This window comes from Artemia sp. Qi Xiang Cuo, chromosome 1 (assembly GCF_049724085.1).
Source record: "Artemia sp. Qi Xiang Cuo chromosome 1, ASM4972408v1, whole genome shotgun sequence".
Lineage (NCBI taxonomy): Eukaryota > Metazoa > Arthropoda > Branchiopoda > Anostraca > Artemiidae > Artemia > Artemia sp. Qi Xiang Cuo.
In genome coordinates this window covers 54,897,617-54,916,502 of record NC_142794.1, presented here as the reverse complement: position 1 = coordinate 54,916,502, position 18,886 = coordinate 54,897,617, and the positions used below count along the sequence as shown (strand labels likewise).

At 34.9% G+C, this 18,886-nt stretch overlaps 1 protein-coding gene across 5 annotated transcripts in view; it reads left to right on the top strand.

Moving 5' to 3' along the window:
- The window catches only part of LOC148956492 (voltage-gated inwardly rectifying potassium channel KCNH6-like), a 235,620-nt gene that overhangs the window by 105,370 nt on the left and 111,364 nt on the right, over positions 1–18,886 (top strand). For all 5 annotated transcript variants that reach the window (XM_089095635.1, XM_089095625.1, XM_089095618.1 and 2 more), the window contains one exon: positions 5,268–5,449. In XM_089095635.1, the coding sequence (XP_088951761.1) occupies positions 5,268–5,449 (182 nt within the window). The remainder of the gene's footprint in view (positions 1–5,267; positions 5,450–18,886) is intronic.

The following is an 18,886-nucleotide window of genomic DNA, read 5'->3' as shown; positions in this document are numbered from 1 at the left end:
ATACAAAAGAAATCAGATGGCAAAAGTCCCTCACCCTGTTCAGCTTCTTTCCCCCTAATTAAATCTAATCAAGCATTCAGTTTATTGTCATTAGTTTTTTCCAATTATCTTGATTATTATGGTGATTTATTTCTTATTTTTCGTTGATTTTTTTTAAAAAGAGAGCGCATTGTTCAACATGCACATTTATTACTTTTTTCTCCAAAGCCATTTTATCTGGATGGGGTGGTCATCAAAGCTTCGGAAGAGAATCTTTCGATTGGAAGTCAAAAGTTCTATTGTCCCTTTTAAGAGTCAAGTGTGATCTAATTGTAGCCGGGCCGACTCCCTTGCCTTTTTTAGCTGCTCCCCTCCCACTTATATCCGATTAAAATTTTGAGATAGCCATTTTGTTCAAAATAGTCTAAAGCTCAAATTACTATGCCTCCGAGGATATTACAACCCCCACAGCCCCTGGGGCAACGGTTGTAAGATATGCAAGATGCTCATTGTTTACATATAGGGTTTGTTGTTGAGAAAGTAGGGGGGGGGGTAAGTTTGGTCCCCGGTCTCCAAAAAAGCTTAGGATATTAAGGTGAAATTTTTCGGAAAAGTTGAGGGGTGTTAAACGTAATCGGAACACACTTTTTGTACTGGTTGTCAAAAGGGCGTATGAGAAATATCTAAGGAACGGCTGAGGCTATTAGCTTGAAAATTTCAGAGCCATTACTACTTCTACTTGTGTGACTGCAACTTTGACTACTTGCAACTGTGAGTGCGACTACTTGCGAATGCGAAAGTGACTGTGACCTGAAATATTTGCAGCTACAACCACTTGCAACTGTGACTAGTTTCAACTCCGACTTCGACTACTTGCAACTGCGACTTTGACTAATTGCTACGGCGACTACTTGTGACTATGACTATAACTACTTGCAACCGCGACTACTTCTGTTTGTGGCTAGTTTCAGGTTTTATTGAGTGGGACTTTTAAGAAAATCAGAGCGCCTTATGTGCATGCTGATTATCAAAAGGGCGTATTAGCAATATATCAGGAAGAGCTAAAGGTGTTAAGTTGAAATTTTCAGGGTATGTTGGGGAGGACCCTTGCCATTTTTAGATACCCACCCAACAGCAGTGGTTGACATTTTGAAATCTTTATTTCGTTCAAAATAGTCAGTATATCAAATAACTATGCCTCTGGGGATGTCACATCCCCAAAAGTCTCTGGGAAAGGGTAATAAACTATTCAATTTGTCCATTGTTTACTTACAGTATTTATCAGTGGGAAAGGGGGGAATGTTTGATCGTGGGTGTTTCCGGGAAGGCCAAGGGTATCAAGGTGACACTTCACAGAATGTTGACGGGAATTTGAACTAAATCAAGAGACACTATGTCCATCCAGGCTTTCAAAAGTTGAATGCAAAGGATCGGTTAGGAGTACTAACTTGAAACTTTCAGCACCACTGCTAAAACAACTACTGAGACTATTTGCAACTACGACTGCGAGTGCTTGTGATTGCGTTTACAGCTACTTTTGGCTTTAACTATGTATTTGCGACCACAACTGCGACAACTTGTAACTCTGAATGTGATTACTTGTCACTGCGACTACTTGTGATGGCTACTGCGACTGCGTCTACTAGTGACTATGACTGTGACTACTTGCCTTTGCGACTTCGACTACTTGCGACTGTGACTCCTTGAGATAGTGTCTACTTGTGACTGTGAATACTCGAAACTGAGGTTACTAATGACTGTGATTAAGGCGTCTTGTGATTTCTACTGTGACTACTTGTTACTGCAACAACTTGCTACCTTGAATGCTTAGAACTGCAAATGTGACTTCTTGCAATGTTCTACTGTGAAATTTTCCGACTGTGACTACTTGTAACTGTAATCGTACAGTACTTGCGACTGTTAATACAATAAATTGTGACAGCAACTGGTACTGCTTGTGGCTACAACTACTACCACTTCTACTGCTGCTACTACTGCGATTGTGACTGACACTGAAATAACTACCGCTACTTCTACTAGTGCAACTAGAATTGTTAAACTAAATCTAAATATTTTAAATGTATTCTGCTTGTCAAAATAGATTTATGCCTCTAGGTCGTTAAAAGGGCTTGTCTGCAATATCCCTCGAATGACTAAGGTTATTAAATTGAACATTTCAGGGAATGTGAATTGGGATGTTGTACTAATCGAAACAAGGTTATGTGCAACCATGTGCTCCAAAAAGCGTATCTGCAATATCTCAGGAACTGTTATGTGTTTAAGTTTTTAAATTTCTGAGATTGTTGAGGTGGGTCTTACATTAATTCAAAAGACATTTTTTTGTATATAGGTCTTTTTGGCGTACATATCTATTTAATTCTATAGGGTGTATCTGGCTGCATAATTGATCTCAGGAACGACTAAGGATTTAAACTTGAAAATTTCAGGGAACGCCAAGGGAGATGTTAAATTCAATTAAAAGACACTTTATGCATCCAGGTTGTCAAAGCGGGATAGCTTCAATATTTTAAATAACATTAAATACGTTCTATATCGAAAATTCTGCTTTGGGTAGTTTTCCCTTGAAACACTCTTTCTTGTTCCCTTTTCTTGATGATACTCTGACGGTTTGGGACCATGGGTATGATTGAACACTTTTTGAACACTCTTTGAACACTCTTCATTCGAATCTTCAGTTCACGTTGGAGGTGAACTGAAGATTCGAATCAAGAATCGAATTCTGAAACGAATCAAGAAACAATTCAAAAAAAAATTCCTTATCTTGAATTTTCTATTTATAGGGCACAGAGTGACAATTTTTTTTACATTTAGAATAGAATAGTATAAGGCTTTATTTTTAAAACTTTTCACAAGAGATACATCGTCGAATATAAATTCTTGTCAAAAAAATGAAGTAAACAACAACCATCACAAGCACTTCAATGAAATTATGTTCAGGGACAACAAAACATTAAGAAATATAAACCGACAAAATACAGACAAATAGAAATTTAACAAGTAAGAAAAATATTAAAGTAACTAGAATAATGTCATGTCAAACAGGTCCTACATTAAAAGTAAAAATTTAGCCATAAAACGGCATACAATAAAATAAGTCATAAAAAAAAGGTTCTCATATTATCACCAAAACGGAGGCACAGATCATGTCGTCTTTTCCAGGGTTTTGATTTTAAAATTTTCTAAGAAGTAGGAGTAAAACAACTTCCCTTCCCGTGTGATTATTTTTAAAGCCCTTTTCTGAACGGATTACAACCTTATGGTTTGATTTTTATTTAATAAGAAGTGCCATAGAGGGTAAGCATATTCGAGAGTTGGGCGAATAAAAGATATGTAAAATTTCAAAATATGAGAAGCTGGGCATTGATATTTTTCCAGTTGCTTAAGGATTTCTTGTCAATCCACCCTCTTTCTGTTAAAATAGGTGTGGTTATCTCTTTAGTCGATACAGTTGGAAATTTTCTCACACGATTATCTAGTATTTAAACTAAATTACACTAAACATATTTTATTCTGTAATGGTTACTCTATTTAACTTATTGACAAAATTACGAATAGAAGATTAGTCCTTTCTCTAGTCAATTTCACAAGTGAAAAAAATTCAATCTTACCATATATTTCTTGACTCGGTGATAAGTATAGAAAATTTTTACAGAAACATGATCTTTCTATGTTCTTCAAAAACGGACTAAGGCTGGATTTTTTTTAATTCTGGGAAAGATAGAACCCTATAAGAGTGGAATTTACAGAGTCGTGTGTTCCTGTAGGAAATTTAAAATTGGTAGCACCACTTAGGAGAAAGACTCCAAAAACACAAGCTTTTAATGAATAATTATCTAAATTTTAAAACTAAAACCGATGAATATAATTCTGCTTTGGCTCTATGCACTCTTGAACATCCAGGTCTTTTAGTTGTACTACCAAGTACAAAATACGCGTACAAGATTCCACGTTTGGAGTAATTTTTGTTTGTTTGTGCGTGATTTCTTCATTGCAGTAGTGTTTGTTTTAAGTTTCACTGCTTATGTGAGTTAATTTCTGCTTATTTTTAGTTTTAATATCACTCTTTAATTCTTGTCAAAACAATTATTTATTTAAGATCTAATATCAAATAAGATTACGGAAAGGACAGGGAAAACCAATTGAAGAGGAAATTCTTGAATTTTAACATGGCTGTTACGAAAATTGTAAACTACTGCTGCCACCACTGAACCTGCCGAGCGATTCAGCAGAGCTAAACAATTCAAGACAAGCTTAATCTCAATTTGTTATAGTTGGAAGATAAATCAAAATTTGAAGTTTACTTGAATTTAACCTGAAATTTTCTGAAATTAGGCAAATTATTTTGTTTTAAAATTATCTTTGTTAATTATAAAATATTTTGGGCTTTGCCAGAAGGAAGAGCATAAGTTTGTTTGAAATCATGTATCAAAGTAGTTTGTTTTATCTTCAGTCATATTTAAAGCATAAGCATAAAATAAAGATAAAAAAGATACTACTGAAACTTGTTTTTATGATTAGCTTTAACATTTACTCAGTAAAATAAGGCTAGACATTTTTGGTTGTTTATGTTTCAGTGATAAATTCCATTTCACTTCCTTATTTATTTCGTTTACTCTCTGTTTAATGCCAGCAGTTTATTATATAGATCCCAGATATGATGTTGCCATAGTATTGGTAAGGTAGCCTTAGCTACAACACCTCCTTGCAGCACCGAGCCCTCTCTGGATAGTGTAGTTACGCCCACTCCTTCTCTCCAAGTCAATCTGCTTAAAGCTCCTCTCTTTACTCCTTCTCATGAAGTTCTACTTTCCTTAAAATCCTTTCTTATTACCTTTTCTGAACCTCTTTAGGGACGAATTATTTTTCGTTTAGCCTAGATGGGTGACCGTAAAGGATTATGGTTGGCAACTCAAGCGAGTTAAATTACCCACATCTTAGGTTAAGCTTTTTGACAAACATCTTTTAAATCTATGTGTGTATGCGCACACAGAAAAAGTTAGAATTTAATTAGATATTTTTCAGATTGGGTTCTATGATGCCCAAAGCTGATACTATAGGCCGCAATTTTCCAAATATTTCTTGGATTCCTTTTGAATGACTAAGAGAAAATCTAGACCTACCACGTTTGCAGGCGTGTTTGCTCCTGTAGGCTAAGTTTGAGGATGACTGTTAAAGTTAATGCTCAAAACCGCCGTACGTTTGGGAAATTTTGAGCCTGCGACAACCCTACTATTTGATCCATGGTTTAAAAGTTTCTTCATTTTTAGTGGACGTGATGTTTATCATCGACATTTTAATAAATTTTCGGACAACGTTTGTTAATGCCAATGACGAAGTAGTATCTCATCCTGCCAAAATTGCGGTTCACTACCTTAAAGGATGGTTTACAATAGACTTAGTTGCAGCTATCCCATTTGACTTGTTACTATTTGGATCACAGACTGATGAGGTATTTCTTACGTTCTATAACAATTTTTGAAAACTAGCTTTTTTTTTCTCCACTCGACGATAGCCTATACCTTTTCATTTTTGTGTTGTTTGTTCTTGCACTAAGTAATTGAAGTAGAAAGAAGTCACGAACAATCTCATATCTTTATTAAACAAAATTGCAGGGAGCTTAGGATTTGTTACAGTCTTTGCGGATCATATTTTAAATGTTGAGACAAAATTTTTTAGAGAGGATAGCAATTTAACCCCACCTCATTTCCATTTGTCATTATATTTTCTTAATCTATTGTTTTAATCTATTTTTCTGATCTGCCGCCATTGTTTTGTTTTGGAAAACCGAAGAAAAAAGTACAAAATCTAAATTCTTATATGTTCCTCTTGGCTTTCTTACACAAGGCAGACAGGCGTATCACGATTTTGTGACAATTTTCCTACTCATGCCATAAAATTCCGTCTGTTTTAGAAAACAAACTTATATGTCGCTCAATAGTATAACTGTTTCTGAGAATCATATGTAAGTTTTGGCAATCTTTCTGAATTCTGATAACTGCTAGTGCATACTAAATAATTAATTTTTGTTTGTTGAAGTGAATACGGCAAAATCAATTTGGAGGTAACTCACATTGCGTCTAAATAGTTTATCTCAAGGTAGACATGCTTGTAAAATTCGGGGACAAGAAATTTTCTAGTATGGGTGCAATTCATTTTTCAAAGTAGGCCGGGGTTTGTCATGTTGTGTTCAGCAAACGTTTAACCCTTTCTTGCCTGAATTATCAAATAGAGTCAATAAAATTGAGATAATACTTAAGGACACATTTTTTTTTTCAAATAAGGTAAAGTACACCAAAAAATTGTTTTACTTTGGGAATGAAGTAGAACTATGGTACCATATGGAAGTAATTGATTCCTTTGCCATTCTATGAAGCAATGTCTAATTGAAACATAACCCTATATCATATTTATGACTCTCACTCTGGTATGGGTGTTGACATACTGTCAGTAGCGTACCGTCTTTTCTTGCCACTTATGGCAGTGGATACGGTCATAAAGTTAAAAAAATAGGCAGGAAGTCAATCAAATCTTTGATTCTCATAGGTTGGAGGATGGGATAATTCTGTAAAAGTGTGACTAATACGTTTTGGGATTTGATTACCGACTGTCAGTCCACCAGCAAAATCAGACTTGAGCTGGAGCAAAATGGGCATCTTTTGTGCCTTTGACTGTTTGTGCGCTCGCCGGTGCAATACCCCCTCCCCCTTCACAGTGCTAAGATCTGCGAGGTAGCAGGAGATCATCAAGTACTATTTTTGTACTTGAAATTAATCCTGTATAGCTCCGGGAGCAATATCACAGCTCCAGGAGTATATCGCGTAAATCTAATGCACCAATGGACCTATTATATAGTTTGATGGCAAAGACCCCTGAAACATCAGTCTGTGTCTTGGAAGGTGCCTGTCACCGCTTGCGCGTTTCAATTAGGTAAATCTCAACACGGGATGACAGAAAATAGACTACCTTATTGTCAAACCATTTTATTGCTGTGCAGAGAGACTTCATTTCTACTCTCCAATCATGTGATTCTCGATCACGGTATTTTGATGACTTGTCATAATCCGAGGTAAGCTCTTTTAACCTGTTTGCACAAGCAGTGGTGTGTGCGTAAATACATTCATCCTTCAATAGCCGAACAAAAGCTCTGGAAGGATGGAAGGAAACCAGTTGCTGTAATATAACTTGTAGTTCATTTTTTGGGGGGATATGCACTGCAAGCTTTACCCCGAAGATACATCCTGAATTTGAGCTTCGGACAGTAATAATTCCTCTGCAAACCTCGAAATCGTAAAAATAATTGCTTTCTCCATCTTTTCAGACTACCTTATAGCCTCCCTTGTGGGCTTGTTTGGGTTATATTGTTTTAGGGAAATCCTAGCTTTAGTGGGAATAATCTCTAGGTCTGCAGACTGATGTTCTTCCTAGGTAATTTATAGGCATTTTTTTTGCGTCTGTGATTGAGAGAGAGAGAGAGAGAGAGAGAGAGAGAGAGAGAGAGAGAGAGAGAGAGAGAGAGAGAGAGAGAGAGAGAGAGAGAGAGAGAGAGAGAGAGAGAGAGAGAGAGAGAGAGAGAGAGAGAGAGAGAGAGAGATGCAGAAAATATCCACACCTGATTTTTGTTCGTCTGCTGGATAACGCCACGCGGAACCAAGCATGTTGGAGAAATCAGAAGGTAGGAATTTGCATCAGGGACAGAGAAAAACATATCAAAAGGTTCCCCAGCCTAAATTCAACGTGTTCATTTAGAAACAAACTGATAAATCTCTTATCCTTGTTGGTAAAAGGGACGACATCAGCGGAAGTCACAGAACGGACAGTCAATAAAGAGTGTGTGACCTTTAAGAGTGTTAAACAGACATTAAATCACAATTTTTTTTTAAATACTTGTGATATGCAGGATATTAGAGTTTTGTATTTCCGTTATTGAAAATATCTTTTGTATTTGCCTCACTGGTATAGAAACCGTAAGATTATTCGAATGTTTAATGCAACTGATATATTGACGTCATATAATAAGTTGGACTCCAAGTTAAAAGATGAGGCCTGCATATTTTTTTGCATGTGTTTTGTTTTGTATGTCTTTACCTTTTCTTTTCTTTTGTTACTCCACTTTTTTATAATGTTAGTGGGTCAAAAATAAATTATTATTATTATTATTATTAAAATAAGATTTCGAAAAAATAATGGCTGATAAACAAAAATTTTGGGATTCCCTTGGGCAATGTAATACCTACCATAGCATAGATAAAAAGAAAATATCAAACTTATAGATGGTGCCAAACAGAACCATCCGTCCTGGAAGGGTGGATCGCTTAGAGCCCTTTCAAGTCTTTTATGTGGAGGTTCAGCCTTCAAAAACTTCTGCGGTTATTTTCAGCTCTGAAGCCCTGTTAAGAGCTTCAAAATGAAATATGCTGCACATTTCTGTCGATTCAGTTCTTAAACTTTTCCGGAACCACCTGCAATAACTCAAAAACAGGGAAAATAAGTTATGTCGCAAAATAGAAGAAGAGTTCCCAGAAAAGGAGTCACACTTGCAATCATGTAACATAAATAATTCCGGAATTTTGGATTATTGTACAAAAATGGGAATTGGTTCATTGAGGAGTATTCTCAATTTTATTCGTAAATACTTTTTCTATTCTTCAACAATTAGCTAATAACATGATACGTGTTTCTCAACTGTTGCAGCTCTGAAATTAACTTTGGCTTGATCACCTCCTGGAAAAAGCCCGTGGTCGAAGACCTCTCCCAGCAACTGTCTTTGACATAACCTCAATGTACGTTCTATTCTTTGTCAATAGTAGGACGGTTAATAATGACTTAGGCAATAATTTATTTTTTTAGGGAGGGGGAGTAAGGACGGCTTTGTCAAAACCCTGTCAAAAACTTTTTCAAAACAAACATAAGTGGCTCTTAGGAAAAGAATGGACACATAACCCCACAAGAATTACAGCAATCGGACGGGGTTTGACTCACAGGACTCCCAAATCCCGTTCAGTTTAAACGCTTATGAGAGTTGGATGAAAAATGAAATTTTTATTTGTACTAAATCACTCCGTTTTAGGCCGACAATTACTCAAAGCTTGTTCAGTTTAAAAAAAAAAACAATAGCGCTTTACCGAAAACACGAACCGCGCCCAAGGAAATGCTCTCTTTGACTAGAAAATTCCAGAAACAGCATACAGAAAATAGGTCTTGGCGTTTTCCTTTTTTCCATAGATTGATTTATTTTTCGTTTTTACTTCTCAAGTAGACCTTACAAATTTACTTTTCTTCTAAATTAGGCGATAAAACCAAAAATTCATCATTAGTTTTTTTGTTATGGAGTATTAGTATAGGATATGCTTCATACCTCTTTTAAACTTTCCCAAAAAATGTGCGTAACTTCGTTACATAGATTGTTCACATGCCGTGTTTGTGAAACATTCACAGAGGTTCATTCACTTAGTGTGTCAGGAAATCTTTTGTAAAAAAATTTCGGTTAAGCTTATGTTAGCATTCCTGTATTCTTTTCACAGACTTTTATCAAAATCATGCACTCTATTTTTCAAACAGTTCGTGGTAACGAACTGTAAGTAAGGAGCGACCCGGCTCAATGGTAACCGAAACTCTAAAAAACGGGATTTTGATCCCAATAGATACATCAAAAGAATTAAATTTTAATTCTGATTTCAAATATATAAGTTTCATTAAGTTTAATCTAACCCATCAAAAGTTACGTGCCTGAGAAAATTTGGCTGATTTTCGAAAAAAGGGGGAAAGACCCCTAAAAGTTATAGAACCTTAATGAAAATCACACCATCATATTCAGCGTATCAGATAACCCTACTGTAGAGGTTTCAAGCTCCTATATACAAAAATATGGATTTTTCCATTTTTTGCTAGAAGAAAGATCACGGATGCGTGTTTATTTGTTTGTTTGTTTGTTTGTTTTGTTTTTTTTTTCCCAGGGGCGATCGTATCGACTCACTTGTCCTATAATATCTTGAGAGGGTTCATTCGAACAGACATTAAAAGTTCTAGTGCCCTTTTTAAGTGACCAAAAAAATGGAGTGCAACTAGGCACCATCCAACACTCATTTTTTTCCCAAAGTCACCCGATCAAAATTTTGAGATAACCATTTTGTTCAGCATGGTCGAAAAATATAATAAACATGTCTTTTAGGATGACTTAATCCCCCAAAGTCCCCAGGGGAGGGCTGAAAGTTATGAACTTTACTCAATGTTAACATATAGTATTGGTTATTGGGAAGTATACAGACTTTTTCAGAGGAGATTTTTTCTGGTAGGTGGGGGAAGGAGAGGGTCGGGGGCTATATGGAAGGATCTTTCCATGAAGGAAGTTTTCATGGGGGAAGGGACATTGCTATGAAGGGGGCGCCGGATTTCCCAGCATAATTAAAGAAAAAGATCAGGAATTAAATAAAAAAAAACTAGTTTTTCAACTGATCAACTGATTGTGATTAAGAGGTCATTTTTAAAGAACTGGAAAAAATTCGAACATAGTTTAAAGAGCAGGGTATTGACTAGGGGGCCAACCCTCTAATATACGTGTTAAAAATTTATGAATATAGAAGTTCGTTACGTAAGTTAATTCTAAGTTACGTATATTTATTACTAATAAAAACGTTCGTAAATAAAATTAAACAAGTTTCGAGAAAGCCATTTAACCAAATATAATATGCAAATTTTTTTTTAATTATTCATGTACGGTGAGCCAAAATCAAAACCTGCATTAATTTAAAAACGTTCAAAAATTAAATAAAAAAAACAAGTTTTTTTTTAACTGAAAGTAAGGAGTGACATTAAAACTTAAAACGAACAGAAATTATTCCGTATATTACGGGGGCTTTCCCCTCCTCAACGCCTCGCTCTTTACGCTGAAGTTTGAATTTCTCACAACTCTTATTTTTGTTAAACAATAAAAAAACTTTAGCGTAAAGAGCGAGGCGTTGAGGAGGGGACAGCACCCTTTCATATGCGGACTAATTTCTGTACGTTTTAAGTTTTAACGCCGTTCCTTACTTTCAGTTAAAAAAACTTGTTTTTTTAATTTAATCTCCCAACAAGGTCCAAATTTGCTCTTTATATCTATGAGGTTAGTCGTTTATCAGACTCGTGCAAATTCGGAAATTTGTGAAGGCGGCAAAAAGAAGCATAGTTTAGCTAAAAAGCGAAAGAGAGAGAAAAAGAAAATGCTTCCATCCCCGAACATGCACCATCTGTCCCTTATTCAAGCGCTGGTTTCTTAGACAAACTTTCTTCTATAGTTCAAAGGAGGTAGTAGAGCCAACTGAAGGAAACTTTCTGGAATTAGCCCAAAATTAAATTAAGTAACGACAAACACCACACTACCTTTCCATAATAAAAACAACAAGTGGTAAAATAACAGGAAGTTTATCTAAGACAGTGAAAATTTTAAAATCTTCAATGAATAAGTCGGTCTTATAAAACAAGACCTACAATGAAAAGCGTTCTTTAAATCTAAATTAATAAATTAAAACAATCTCAGAATCATTACTTCAACAAAGTTCAACAAGGACTAGGACAACAGTCCTAGTTGAACATCGTTGAAGTATTGATTCTGTGACTGTTTAATTTTTTTTAATTAATTTAATTTCTTTTTAAAGATCATATTTTACTATAGGTCTTATTTTTTTTTATAATATGCTTTGCTGAGCATGTGTTTTATTTCCAAATTTCAGTTCCTGAAAATCTCTGGAAGTTTCTCTGGAACTTCCAGAGTATCTGGAAAGGATTATTTTATCCTTTCGCAACCACAGAGGGATTTATTTTGAATTATTTAGTTTTATTCATTATATTAGAGAACAATATTTTTCAGAATTTTTTGTCAGTATTGCGGCGAAAAAGATTATTTTATTTAGATAGAACCTCGAACAACACTTCAAACGGATTGCTTTTTCTTGGCTATTTCTTTGTGGGTTTTTACCATCTTATAAGCCCCTTCCCTCTCCCCAAAAGTCATTTGTGTACATATACTAATACAAAAATAATTAGAAATCACAAAACAAAAATGCATACAAAACACGACATGTCTCTAAGTTCACTGAAGTTAATTGCTCTTTGGAGGGGGGAGGGATAGAGGCAGATACTTCCGAAAACTAAAACACAGGCGAAGGCGTAATGCTTGAAGAGGGCATAGAAAGACAAATTATGGAAAAAAACATAAAAGAAGCTTGAGATGTCGAGAGTGGAGATTTAGGGGATAGGGAGATTTTAAATACAGTTTTTAATTAGTTATCAGTTGATTGACTATCCCAGATTTTCATTCACTGGCACTGTGCTCTGTAAAGCCAAAAAGGCTGGCTGCGCCTAGGAATAAAGCTTTGTCGTGACGTGATCTATTTTGCGACGCAGAAAAGCGTCAGAGAAACTATTTACACTCAAAAGAGCCCCCTCATGATTATATACGAATTTGATTCAGTACAGGTCCATTCTCAATGAGTTTTTGTTAATAGCGAGATTCATCCAGTGCTCGATTGAGCCAACGAATTTTTACAGAATTTTCTGATTGGCTGAAAAATTTTGATTGGCTCAAATTACCGCTAGCCAAATCTCAGAACTACATAAAATCTCAATGTGAATGGGCCTTATGATCACCTCTGGGAAACAAAATAAAAAAGAGGATACAATAATTGTACTAGATTGCAGCCACTACTGCAACAATGATTTGATCTTTCAATTTCATTTGTCAAAGCAAACTAATCTGGACCAGACGCGAAGAACTACCATACCGAGAGCCATCTAGCTAAAATAAATCCCGCTTTAAATAGAGTTTATTGCAAGCATTTTCCGGAGGCTTCAAGTTTTCTTTTGAAATCATGGGCGCCCATATGGGGGGGCAGGGTGGGGGCTCCCGCCCCCCCCTGGCTGAATGATGCTGCCTTATTTTTATATTTTTGTTCTGAGATCTCTATTATATAGCATTAAAAGTGCCAATTAGACGAGGTTTGCCCCCCCTGGAATTCAGCTTATGGGCGCCCATGTTTGAAATTACTATAAATTATTTTCCCAATAAGCCTTTACTATTAACATGTAATTGCTTTACTAATAACATGTAACCGAAATAATTGCTGGAATTTTTACATTAGCTTCAAACGAGATGTTTTTCTCGCTAAAAAGTCTTTTTTTTCTCAAACAGGCTTTTGAACTTTCAGTTACTATGGGCTGTGGTTGGCTATTTATTTCGCTGCAGCTATTGCTCCAGCTATGATCAATACTAGCATATGCACGGATTTACTTTTTTTTATGAGGATCTCATGAATTCCCAAGCACAGAAAAATCTTATCATTGGTGTAGTACTTTTAAGTTTTCGTGCAAATTTTTACACAATCAGAAATCATGTAGACAAGGTGGCGCACGCCAAGCGTAGTGGAACTGTTTCAGGCGTCGCAGAAATGTGCTGCACATATAGCTTTTTGAGATCCAATCAGACAACGGGGATTAGGCACCCCTCGTTTTTTTTTAGATGCTGGCGAAGTACTTGTGCGTTATTCGGTACACACTCGAGAGATGAAGTTTGGTTAATAATAACGAAATATACCGAAATATGATGAAATAAAATAATTTAGTAACAAAATCATGAAAACTACAATAAAGAATTATGGTGGGGGGCTCACAGAACGCTTTGTATTAAATATTGAACTTAACCTAGCCTAACCCAATTAAAACACCGCCTCTATGTATTAAATATTTAATAGAAATATACCTACATCGTGGACTTCTACTGAGCCTAAGCTAATTTTCTTCGGAGACTGCCGGCCAAAAACCGGTTATTGTTTTATCTGTAGATCCATATTCTCGATTGTGTACCGAATAATGGACAAGTACCGCTGGTGAATTTGCCTCCCCCTCCTAAAGTAAATTCCTCCGGTCATACCTGAATGCACACATTCTACATAGAAAATTTGAGGAAGTTCTTTTTCGAAGTATATGAAAAGTTTGTACTTTTTTGGGAATAATTATCACGTGCTAATTAGCCTCGTTTGTTAATTTAATTGGTAGTGAAATATTCTCACGGTCCGATTCCATATTGAATTTTTGGGATTTGGATTGGTTTCACTTAGTTTTGACAAGAATGAAGAAACAAGGATTGATACCGACATGTTTATGATCATTCCTTTCACATTCACAGACTGGCGCAATGCCTAAGCCTAATATCTCAAAGTTTAATGAAAAGCGTGTTGCTCTTTAGAACAACGAATATTATTTTGTCTTCTCCTCAGAGAAAACATGAAAAAATGGACTAAACAGAGCAACAATTTAACTGATAATATGCGGTAATTTAAAAATTATTTTGACAATAGAGATTAGCTATGTTAAAACTTGAAACGACCACGAAATACCTATATATGAGGCGGTAAGGGCTAACACTGCTCTCAGCCCCCTTCCCGCTCTTTCGTTAGTCTCACTAGTGCTTTCCCGAAGAGCATTCTAGGAGACAAAGGATGAAACAGTTGGTAATTGCAAATGTAATATTTACCAATGCTATTTCTAAACATACTGACTAAAATTTATCTTTCAAAGCAAATACCTACCACTTTTGAAATAGTAAAAAGGTAAGTTTTCGCACAACTTTTGGGTAAGAGCTTTAATGAAAAAATGTGAGAATCTTGCGTAATAACGAGAGGGTTGAAGAGCGTGGCACCAGCAGCCCCCTCATGTTTAGTATATTTGTTCAATTAAATTTTAAAGTTTCATTCGAAAGCATTGCTTATTTTATTAGTTTTAATATCCTTAATTTAAAAGATTAAATTCCCCCCCCCCTCAGCCTCCGCCGAATCCCCTGAAATTGAAGTAACTACCTTAGTGCTTTGATTAAAAAATAAAAACTGGTAAAACAAGAATGTTTTTTTCAATAATAAGAGGGAAGCTTTCAGTCCTTATCACCCGTGTATCTTGCTTAGTCCTAATCCGTTTGTCAGAAAACATTTGAACTGAAAATGTTATTGGACAATATGGACATTAATAAGCTCTACGATTCTTGAGGCATTGTGAAAAATACGTTTCATCAGATTTCAATCTTCCTTGTGTTTAGACTTTCTGTGTTAAGAGCGGTGTTAAGATGGGGAAGCCCTCGTCAAATACCGAGTAATTTCTGTTCGTTTTGAGTTTAATTGTAACTCTTCACTTTCATTTGAAAAATCTAATTAATTTTAGTTTTCAAAATGATACCCAAGGTTATAATAAATGCGAGGAGGGCTACCGGTCCTCGAACACATGTTTTTGAATGAAAATCTAGTTTCGCAGGATAACTGTTTGAGGAAAAATATCTTGTCTTATTTGGTCTGTTTTGGTTTTTTAAATAAAATATATTTTTTCAAAATAAACTACAGTTTCCGCAAAAAGAGATGGGCTTTAACGTGTGCTTCAATCATCTTTCAATTAACCCTTCAATCTTGATCAAATTAATTTTCAATCTAGTTTTTGATTTTGGTCGTGAAGTGTCTGAAGTTAAATATCTATGAAATGTATTCTAACATAGACATTGCTTTTCTTGCCTTGACTTTGCTGGTCCTTAAGTAGACAAAAAGTCAATAGGTAACGTTGTTTGTTTTAGGCTCTTAACACATTTTTGCGTTGTTTATCTAACATTTTATATCGAGCGTTTTTTGCCGTTACTACTCTATCACTTACACACTGGGTGGTAAACAATATACCGACGCAAAATCAGTCGATCAAATATCTGACCTAGCAATCAATTCTTAATAACAATTAATGTTAATTAGTGAGTGAACAATGAAGCAATCTACGTGATTTTAATCAGTTTTGCCATCCGTAAGTGCCAAATAGCACAAAAAATGGCACCTTTTGTGCCATTTCTTAAGTTGAAAACCTTCGAAGTATAAAACGGTACGATTGTAATAATTATGGTCCAAAACCCTTAATTGGAAATTTACAAGGGACCCTCACCGTATACTCCCCCTCCCAGCCCCCTTAGTGAGTCTCATTAGTCCGTTGGAAAAATTCACTATGAACTCTTTAAAATTTAGGAATGGTAACTATTATTTTGGTTCGTCTTAGAAGTAAAAGTTTATTGCGAAAAGAAATTTATGGTGATTTCGAAAAAGAGCGTGAAATCCCTTGAAAATGGCGTCAAATCGAAATAAAAAGTGCACCATTGGAATCAGTATGGTCGAAAACCTTTTGTAGTATAATTAAAGTCCCCCACCTTGAACACCAAGGAAAATGACTTTTTTGCATGAGTAGCACTGATCTGTCTCCCTTTTTCTCCCTTTTTTTCCAGGGCTAATGGTTTACCAGAACATCATAGAAAGATGCTTAATGGCTCATTAGAAAGCTGTTTCTCACATCTACGTGCTTTCAAAGGCGGTATATTTGCATAAACGCTAATCTGGAACATATTAGGAACTGTAATGAATCACTATTTTGTGTTTTTTTTAATAGTTAGCTTTTTGTGTCATTTGTTCAATTGAATCATGAATCTACGCGCTATATCGTGAAAAATCACTAGATTTAGGTAAAAATCACTAGTTTTAGGACGAAAATCACTACCTAGAAAAAAAAATCACTAGGCAACATAAAAAATAACTAGAAATAGTGATAAATCACTAGGGGTGGCAACCCTGCTTCTCCTGCACACTCCCTTCATTAGAATATTAGTGATTTCTTATTGTTTTCAATGTTTTCAATGATATTTTGTTTGAAATTATATTTCTTCAGAGAGAGTAAGGGCAATTCTGCATGGCATCAGTGGCTGCCTTTGTAAATATGATCAAACGTTTTAATAGAACAAGCTTTCAATATAAATGTTTTCCATTCACAACCTGAGGAAAATAATAACAGACTTACCATACCATTTTTTGTTGAAAATCAGTTGTTAAATCCATAGAATTCATTTTTTCTTCAATTTATGTACTTAGTGAATATGAGCTAGTTCAAACTATGAATGATGAATTGTTGAAAATTCGGTGTTCTTATATGGCATAAGAAATATAGTATTCTAGGAAGTATTTTCAGGGCTAATTATTAAATGTCTAATAGTGGCCTACTTTTTCCATATACTCTAGGAAGTGATTTCTGCTATTTATCAATTGTTTCGGGGAATAGCGAAAATATACTGTTTTTTGATGCAAGGGGGAAATGCAAGTTTTTGATAAGCTGAGTAGGGAAAGAAAAATGGAAAAACTATTTATATATATAAAAAAAACAAAAAAAGGTAGGATGTTACATAGGATGCAAAGTGGTTACAGCTTCTCTTCATAAGGGTTTAAAATTGAATTTGCGCCAAAAACAATTATTATATTCGGAAGAAACCTAAAAAATAGGCATCGAGGGGTATGTTCACTTGAATCAAGGGTCATATTTGTGGATATTTTCAACTGAAACTAAGAAGTGACATTAAAACATAAAATGAGCGTACATTATTCCGTATAAATAAAAAAAGATCATGGCAGCTTTGTTTCTACATTAAATTTTAATCAAAAAACGAACAAAGATTAATTTAAAAAACAAAATTTTTCTAAGGGAAGCAAAGAGCGAAGTTAAGACTTAAAATGGACAAATACTATTACTTTAGAGCCTATTTAATATACATTAATATAACTAGTACAAATTAACAAACTAATTATGTTTCCCACAAAACTAGCGCTTTACTGAAAACACAAAAGTCCAGTATAAAAAACAGGATTATTGATTTAAGAGTCAAAAATGAGTATGTATCCTGACAACACTAAACGAATCTTTAAGGTTTTAATAGTCTTACACCATTTTCGACATTAGTAACTTTCAGCATACAATTAAAATTATCTTAAAAACATGAGCGTAAAACTAAATATTTCTTAATAGCTGCGAAGCAATTGAACAGCATACAGAAATGTTGAATAGATTTATCAAGCAGAATTTTGCTCTCACCACCTATAATACCAATAGTGGGTAATATACAGTCTTAGATTGTAAGAAAAATGCTTTAGTATTACTTGAAATGGATATCAAATAAGACATAATATGAACTTTGGAAATCCGATTATTTCTCCCTATACAAGAGTGAATTTCAAGCTATGATGCAAATTCTAAAGATATTCTATAGTCCTATTACTATCAATATGGCCTTAGTTCGAACTTGTGTACAAACTAATCATGACATGTCCTTATAATGAACCAAAACGAGAGCCAGTCATTGGACTGAGCTATTTTGCAGAAGTGACACCACATTAAACGTAAAAAAATAAAGAAAGTCCTAAAAGGGAGTGTTGCCTTATCTTAAAAGGGATTGATCCTAAAAGCGATTGATAATATTTTGATTCTATAAAAAGTGTTCTTAATTGGTTTGCTTTTACTGTACCTTAGTCCAATATTATTTTGTGTTTTCAGTAAAGTGCTAGTTTTGCATAATCCTAAAAGCATAGGGAAACATAATTAGTTGGTTTATTTATACTAGTTATATTAATATATACTAAACAGGCTGTGAAGTAATAATTTTTGTCTGTTTTAAGTTTCAACTTCGCTCTTTACTTACCTCGGAAAATCTTTGTTTTTTTTTAATTAATCTAATTAAACAGGAGCCGCCTGATGCAATCTGGAATCATCTTGCTAACCACCGGGTGGCAAAAGCTGACTTTGCTTCTTCAATTGATGTAATTCTTGATGTAAATTGGATTATCGAAGTAGTTGCCTGATAAGCAGATGCAAGTGTAGGACTGATGGTTCCGTATTTTCTCATTCAACATTATTGCAATAAAAAAATCACTGAAATAAAAGGAAAATTTGACCCCCCCCCCCTACTCTTTGAAAAATAATAGTATGTTCCCCTATATATTGGTATAAATTTATTAAACATACAGGCATTGGAGGAACGAGCAGTTAAAATAGAAGATATTCTGGAAACTAATTGGTTGAAATT